Consider the following 8560-nt stretch of genomic DNA (forward strand, 5'->3'; position numbering starts at 1 on the left):
GTATATACCACAGTAAGTTTATATATATATCTCAATAAGACTTTGTTCAGCTGCCTTGTTTGCTTCACAAGCCTTTCTCCAAAACCTTCTTGACTTGTGCAGTTCTGGTGATCCACCCTGTGGTAATGCCTGACATCTGTGATCATGTCTAATAGATAAGACTTTAAGCCCTTTTGTCTGTAATCCATTCACACGCAAAGCAAGCAGAGTGTTCAAATGTTCTGTTGAGCGCACCTGTTTTCATTGTGTCACGCGTAAAACAGCTTCTCCACTGGCAGAGTAACTTTTAGGAGGCGCTTTATTTGGAAGCCTTGATGGAGTTTGAAGTTAAAGCAAGTCAGCGTAAAGCTCTTTTGAAGTATCAAGTATCAGTAAAACAGCGTAATCCCCGAGCAAGTTAAAGATGGAGGGGAAGCGAGTGAGGAAGAGGAGCGGAGGCAGGTCATTAAATGATGGGAGGTTGGAGCCAGACCTTGTGGCTCAAGATGGTTATCCAAACCATGAGATGCTCTGGGCTTTTAAACGTGAACACAGAGAGACGCTGGGGCAATATCTCATGCAATGCCATCAAATTTCACAAGATTTGTTAGATGTTAAAAAGGCATTGAGGACAACTCTCAGATATTACGGCTGCATCCAATTCAAGGGCTGTGTCCTTTGCAAAAACTGAATTTGAAGGCAGATTAAATCACAACAATGTGCTGAAGCCTGTCCAAATACAAAGGCTCCTCCAATTGCAACCCACAAATGCATACTCCTTTCCCCCATATTTGAGGGACGGGTCTGTGTATCCGTCTCAGACCACCCTATTCCAAGATGCATCGCGGGCCAACTGGGAGAATTTTTTGGCTTGTAGACAAAGCTAGAAATGGAGTTTTAAATAAAAATCTGGCGATACAAAAATTTTAAGTTTAAAGCAGTTGTGTCATTTGGCTTTCTTCATTTGCATGTTTTTGTTTTATATTTTCAGAAATCATCGTAAACGAGCTTGTATAGTTGGTCCCTCAGTTCTTCATGCATCGCTACTAAGTTAATTTTGTTAAGTTATAATATTAATGTTTTAATATTTTCTTAATTTTGATTTTCAATTCTAATGCTGGGGTAAGGGCGGAATAAAGCTGAAGGCTAGACCTTCCAAATTCACAGCCACTAACTTCTCGTCTTCACGGTTGACAAAGGACCTACGTTGGCTGGGTAGGCCAGGTCCTTTGGAGGTTGCAAATCCTGAATTTGGACACAGGTTACCAATTCAAATATTGGCCCAATATCTGTCAGTTTTGGCTGTTTTGTGTTTGTTAATGTCATTGAGTTACAGCCACTTTCAATCGGATTGACTCCAAAATGTAATCAATTGTAGAGGTACATCAAATAATTTTTTCCTGGATGTTTCAATAAAATCTGTCCATTGGTTCATGCAATGTTTTGCTAACCGACACAGTTGACTCCAGTTATTTAATGCCACAATTTAAAAGAAAGTCTTGGCAAAATCTGTTATTGGTCAGTATGTGGGTTAGGGATCAGCCTCAGCTACCACAAAGGTAATAAGTGATTCAAGGCTTTCTTCATGCAAAAGTCTTGAACATCAGGTAACCCCGAGGTGTTCTCTGCACTCAGTGTGGCCAAAACAGAACTGGAGCACAGGAGTAGTATCAAGGCATAAATCAGAGGTAAGGTTATTTGTTAGAGGATTATTGGATTTGGATTATGTTAAATTACCCATTAGGGCAAAATAGTGCATTCTGCTCCATAGGCAGCGGTCAGCAAAACTTCCTCCTCACATCACGGCCTGGCTGACCGACCACAATCAGCAGGAAGAATAATAAAAAAAAAAAAACTGCACGCTGTTCAAAGAATCGCCTAAAGGCCCAAAGGATGCACGCGCTGCGGAGTGCAGTGAGACATGACGAGATGATGAATATGTCAGCAGAGCAAAGTGCTGCTAATCATCTGGCAGTTTGGGAAGAGGGGGGCGGGAGAAAACAGAAGGATGTGCAGCTTAGGGAGGGGTGAATGGGTGGGCTTGGACTGGGCTATTTTTATCCATATCCCATGAAAGACAGCTGAGTGTTTGCAGCTCCCATGCACTTAAAAATGATCAGGAACCAAGGTGAAACTGTACGACACACGTCAGATCTGTGGTGAAATAAAAGTAAAAGAAGAATAACTAAAAAAGCTCTTTTAAAGCTTTTATTGAGGCCAGTTGTGGAGTGGGTGTGGAAAATCTCCTAAGCTTATCCGCTTTAGCTGAAAGCATTACAGACTGTGGGTTCTGTAACTTGCTTGTGTGCCTCCGTAACCTGCAGTGTGTCCAATTCCTTACCTGGGGACGTGTAATACGACTGTCCTCTAACCTCGCAGATACCAAACGCCACCAGCTCCAGCCTCATCTTCTTTATCTGCTGAAAACTACACAAGCAGGTGTCTGTTACAGGTCAACCACTTTGACCCCGACAGTCCACTTCCAAGCAACCTTCGGTCACATGTTGGGGGAGATCAAGGCCGACAGAGTGATGGTGACAAGCTAGGAAAAGTACTGCAATTCTGCCGCCACATGCCACAGTGTCACGCCCCAGACCCAAACTGTCCCCCCACCCTGTGCCAGCAGACTTTTAGCTCTGTATGTGAGCGGACGTGCTGCTTACTGAAGACAGAGGAAGGAGCTGCATGTAAAGGAGGATTTAGAATTAATTACTGGACCATGTGAACAAGGCCCGGGGCTTTCTGCCACGTTATTCTTCATGCCACAACACATTAGACTGAAGAGCTACATGGCTCATGTGCCCCCCCACCGACAAGCGTTGAGGTCTGTGTAAATGAAGCACACCTGCAAACAGGACACATGGCATCACAACAAAGCCAAACGTAAATCAAACTTTACGAGCCATAAACCCGGCACTAGATAAAAGCTGGACTGTGCACCTGAAGTAGAAAGGTTTGTGTGAAAATATTTAGAGCTTCTCAATGAAAGGAGTCACCAGTGGTGGGCATGGCTCCACTTATCAGCTTACAGCTAATAGCGAAACAAACTTTTCATGGCGAATTAGCTTTCACTAGCTTTGAAAAACATTAGTGGACCAATTAGCTTTTGATAAATAAGTTTGGCCAAATTAGTCTTAGAACAGCTAACAGACCAACAACAGATTTGTGTCAGTCCCACAAGTCTTCAGTCCCAAGGGGACTGCAGACTGTCAATCATCTTAGCGGTTAGCTTCCACTAACTTAAGTTTTAGCATTAGTCTCCCGCCACTTTTATTTATTTTTACGTTTAGCTTTACCATAGCTATATTTCTAGTTAGCGGATTATAAGTTAGAGAAGCTAAGTCTTTGGTTAGCTGTGCTCATTCCTGATACCTTTGTACATCAAACATCCATCATCTTCTGATTGATCCGGAGTCAGGTCGCAGCTGGAGCAGGAAGGTCCAGGACGTCTCTTTGCAGGTCTTCCAGGACTCCAAGGTGGAGAGGCTCCCAGGCCAGCTGAGAAACAAAAGCTGTCCAGCTTCTTCTACCTGTTGGACATGGTGGGACATCCCTACCAGATGCCCAAACTACCTGAACTGGCTCCTCTTAATATGGAGGAGCAGCAGCGCTACTTGGGTCTCTCCAAATATCAGAACTTCTCATCCTGTCTCGTGAACAGAAGCAAATTCCTCCACGTGAGGCAGGAACTCACTCCCAACCAGGAGAGGGCAGTCCTGACCGAGGAGCACGGCCTCAGATTTGGAGGTGCAGAACCTCACCTTAAGCTGCTTCACACTAAACCTCAAGACCCATCTTTAAAGATCAGCGAGGTCCAGTTAAAAAAATACAGCAAGTAAAATGACCTTTAACATGATTACATGGAAAAACAAATCAGGTCAAGGTGTGTACTAGAAAATATTTATGACAGATACTTATTTTATTTTTAAGAAGTGTTTCAATTGAAAGGATCTGACAAACTGTGGAGCTTAATGCAGTTCAGAGAAATTATTTTAAAGTAGACATACCTTTTAAATCCTTTTATCACATTTAAGTCATTCAGTTGATCTTTATAAAGTGAAACCAGGAGGGACAAAATTAAACTTTTCTGCACTGACAGGGAAAAAAATAAAGATAACAGGTGTAAAACATGCTCCTGTTGGCTTCAAACAAAGTAAGAAAAAAAACTTCAAATGATTTGAGACATCTTTTATTGTAACTTTTTCATGTAAAATATAGATAAACGAGAGAATGTTCTTCAAAAATTGTTTGAAAAAAATACATTTTTGTTTTTTGCAACTTCCTTATTTTCATCAAATTTAAAATATCTAAAGACAGCAGAAGTTGATTTGAGTGAACAGCAGTGTATTTTTTTCTTTATGTGTACAAATTAAAATACTTAAATCTATTGTGTCCTAAAGAAATACAAACATCACAAAAATTAATTGTGAGATGCTGAAAAGGTTTGGTCAAGAATCAGAACATGACTGAATCTTCACGTTACTTTATTTATCTGTTTAAACCAGTTGTGTTTCCTGCCTCCCACTGTGTGGCACCAACAGCTTGACTGTAGCAGAGACAGAAATTTTACTGTAGCATCTTAACTTTTTAATAGAGGTTCCAAAATAGTAATAATAATAAAAAATAAAATAAAACAACTAGCTTCTCCAGCTGGAAAATGTCTGTGGATTTGATCTGGGGAAAAAAAAAAGGCAGAATAAACAAACTTAAATAGTTGAATAGGCATAGGGTAATATAAATCTAGTTACGTTCTACACGTAATGCTACGTTCACACCGAAGGCGTTTTCAGCGGCAAAAACGCGTCCAACTAGTTTGACGAGCTATTGAACCGCATCTGTGGCCCACATCTCCTGTCAGGTCACCAACTATAGGCACTCGATTTCAGCTGAAGAGCTCCTGTCCATCTGTCTCAGGTTAGTGGGCATCATTCAGGAGACCATCCCGCCCAAAAACGCACCGTCTCTCCGATTGGTTTGACGCGCAGCATCGAGCAGCAAAAGTTCATATTTTCCAATTCCAGTCGGCTGCTTTGGACACGCCAAACGCTCAWACCGCACCTATCGATTCGAAACGCGCCGCACTAAACGTGCTAAATGCGCCGCGAAGCTTCTCGACACCCCTGGACAACCTGTTTTTTCGACCACAAAAACAAACAAATCAAAACTATTCCATCTCAGCATTTGCCATAATAGTTAATTTCGAAAGAATTAAAAAGTGGAAATTATAGTGACAGGTGAGCTCAACTTTCAGTCAGAATACGACTCACTCCAGTGCATGTCTCTGTACCTGAAGCCCATTTTATTAAAGAGGTTTTCAGCTGCAAAACCTGGTGAGTTAACTTTAATCCACCATAAATCTCAACGGTGTGAACGTGGTCATTTTAAGGGCAAACATGAAACAGGCTACTATCTTAAATAATAATGGGGCAGCTGAGACTAGCTCATGTTAAGACTGCTTCCTCTGGTTTAGAGAAGAATAATCAAATAATCTTAAGAATTTTTGGCAAAAACGCTCATCCCCACTATAAACACATCAACCTTTCTGCTTTATTTTGTTTTGAAGAATAGAAAATAAGAAATTCTGTTATTTTAATCAAAATGCCTTCAACAATATAAATCATAACAATGAATTCTAAATCCTGAATATTTTTATTATAAATTAAAAAGAAATTTAAAGCTGCTTTATCACTTTGATGACAAGACAGAACAAAGAAAAGAAAGAAAATAAATTATATTTTACAGAATAATAGAATTTAATACTTTCTCAAGTTTTTCGTCACCATTCAGTTTTATCTTATGCATTTGGCAGAGATTAAAGTCAGCTATTCTGCAGCAGCAGCAGCAGAAAGTACCCAGAGATTACTGTGTGAAGAACAAGAGGCGCATGCTGAGTGCAGAGAGACACGAGCATCAAAACAGAGAGATAAAGGATTATTTACAGCGTGTGAACGTGTCTGACAGACTAAACCAGGTCTTTGCACAATCGTGCGCACTTCAGAGCACATTCCTCCGAACCAGAGCTCGTTACGTGACGCAGACACCGGCAAATGAAGGCAGGGGCAACATGAGACAAAGACAGGAGAGGTAGAAACTGGTGGATGAGAGGCTTAAAAAGAAAATGCATTGGGATGGAAAAGGAAATCTAATAACGTACAGAGGCAAAACTGATGAGTTCAGCCAAATAATGGAGGCAAATCTAAACTGTGATAAAAGCAAAGACAAAGGATAAGGAGGAGGACATAAATGAGGTTAGATGAGGTATTAAATCAGGAAGGTTTCATTGGGAGCAGTGTTCTGGAAGAGAAGATGGGAGCTTCTAAAGCCTACAGGCACAACACTGCAGACATGCAGAAGGGAGTCTCTGTCTACTCAGAAAGGCATAGAAGAAAACATAAAACAAGACAGACTGAAAAACACTTACTGGTTTGTAGAGCCAAAGGTGCTTCCAGAGAATCCTACAAAATTAGGAGAAAATATATGTTTGATTACAGCAACATTAAAAAATCCATCAAAAAAAAAGCACCGTCCTAATGGAGATCTTTTAAATGAAATGAACAGAAGTGATTGTGTGTCTGCTGGGAGCAACTGGATGGTACTGTGTGCTGCATGCATATCACCACAACTAAACCCCTACATGCTGCAGAAAAAGACTGAACAGAGTGATAAAAGAGAGGAAAGGAAATTGACACCGACGTGGCTAATGAGGACAAGCTAACATGCCAGCCTTTTTTAATAAGTAGTTTTATATATAAGAAGACAAATTTAAGTCTCAAAGCAATTTATTATTTAAAAAATGTGCAAATTCTTGTCCAATTAACATTTTTAAAAGAAAAAAAACATTCAAAATGATTTGAAAATCTACAAAAAAAAAAATCAGATCAAGAGAAGCATCAGCTAAACACTGTTCAAAACTGATTTGCACAAATGGTGTTTGGACAACTTACTGTTTTCATTTCAGCCACAAAAGTTTTACCTCAATTTGACAGAAAAACAACAACAACAAAAAAAGCAGATATGTAAGTGAAATAGATGTCTCACCTCCAGTCTGTGGCTGTGGCTGGCCAAAACTCGAGAAGCTGCTGGGCTGACTTCCAAATCCAGTGCCCTGCTGGGCCAAGCTCCCGAACGACGGCGCGCTCTGATTGGCTAGAGCACCAAAGGAAGGGGCACTGGGGGTCGAGGCAAACCTGAGAACAGAGACAGACACAGACTGAGTGTTACAACTAAAGGTCTGACTGAAACAGAAACATACATATAGTGATGAGACAAAATGCAGGAAAACATTAAATCAGTTATTTATAGACATAGAAAGACAAACAAATATTTAAGAATTTAAACCCCTTTCTAAAATCCACACCCGTGTTTTGAAAAAAGGGGAGAAGTAGAGAAAACAGGCCAGTTTAATCTGCAGTCAGCATGACCCCAGAGTGGGATTATGTGAGGGGGAATAATCTGCTCCTGCAGAGATCCATAGTTTTAGGCTGGACGCCAAGCTCGCTGCAGTCAGTGCTAACACATCAACATGCTGAAGAACAACTGATGAAACCATTAGAAAATAAATGACAAGGAAGGAGAAGGACCAGATTAAATAAACAATGTTCCTGATATTTGAAATGAAACGTTTTGATTGGCCGAATGAGGTGGAAATGACGACTCAGCACAGCTCGGAGAAAGGCTGCACAAATAATCTGCTTCAAATCTAACCTGTTCACAAAGTATTATTTTGGGGTGTTTTTAATTTGCAAGGTGACTTTTTTATGTCAAACCACATGGTCATGTTATGCAGTCAAATTAAACCTAGTGTTATCTTTATTATTTAAAGGTAAACAGGGTTAAACATCTACAGCTGGACACTCACCTACCGGGGTCTTACAAGGGTCTCTACTTGGACCACTGTTATTCATCTTAAGTTATAGATTTATAAAACAGTGTAGCAATCCAATTTAATGCAGATGATACCATCATTTATGTGCATGGTAGCATCAAAAATCAAGTTGCTTTCAAACTAACTGATGCCATGGTAAAAATAGTCACTTGGCTTAAGCAACTCATTGACCCTAAAGCCTGAGGAGATGCTTTATAAACAGACAATAAAGGATATCATCAGTGCAATAGTTTGACAAAACATCATTTGTTGAGTTGCTATGCATGCAAAGACAGAGGGATCAGTGTCAAATGTGCTTTATTGCAGGGGTTTCCATTTATTTTTATAATAAGCATTTATTTATTTATTTCAATAAGAATAAAAAAATCACAAGCTTCTCACCCAAATCCTCCCATGTTTGAGGCTGCTGTTCCCTCGCCGAACACTTTCCCCGGAGAGGAACCCATGGGGTTGCTGAAAGCAGGACTGGAGCCAAACGAAGCTGTGCCGCCAAAAGCCGGGGAACCACCGAATGAAGGGGGGCTGCCAAACACCGGAGCGCTGCCAAAACCACCTGCTGATGAAGAGGAGAGCTTTGTAACCGGACTCAGGAGAACAAAGAAGGGGCTAACAACCGGGACCCAATTACATTTCTAAAAATCAATCAATAAATAAATAAATACAGGAGAGTTGTGATTGGATAAATCTATGGGTCTT

General features: G+C 40.6%; 1 protein-coding gene across 5 annotated transcripts in view; it reads right to left on the reverse strand.

The window, feature by feature from the left end:
- Positions 1-4152: 4152 nt before the first annotated feature.
- The window catches only part of nup214 (nucleoporin 214), a 29387-nt gene continuing 24979 nt past the window's right edge, over positions 4153-8560 (reverse strand). For 3 of the 5 annotated variants that reach the window (XM_014009375.1, XM_014009373.1, XM_014009374.1), the window contains exons 33-36: positions 8246-8420; positions 7018-7166; positions 6401-6434; positions 4153-4653 (exon numbers count right to left, since the gene is read on the reverse strand). In XM_014009375.1, the coding sequence (XP_013864829.1) occupies positions 4617-4653; positions 6401-6434; positions 7018-7166; positions 8246-8420 (395 nt within the window). In that variant the 3' untranslated portion in view covers positions 4153-4616. The remainder of the gene's footprint in view (positions 4654-6400; positions 6435-7017; positions 7167-8245; positions 8421-8560) is intronic. The other 2 variants (XM_014009377.1, XM_014009376.1) reach the window with 1 other exon arrangement.

The sequence above is a fragment of the Austrofundulus limnaeus genome, unplaced genomic scaffold (genome assembly GCF_001266775.1).
Source record: "Austrofundulus limnaeus strain Quisiro unplaced genomic scaffold, Austrofundulus_limnaeus-1.0 Scaffold57, whole genome shotgun sequence".
Lineage (NCBI taxonomy): Eukaryota > Metazoa > Chordata > Actinopteri > Cyprinodontiformes > Rivulidae > Austrofundulus > Austrofundulus limnaeus.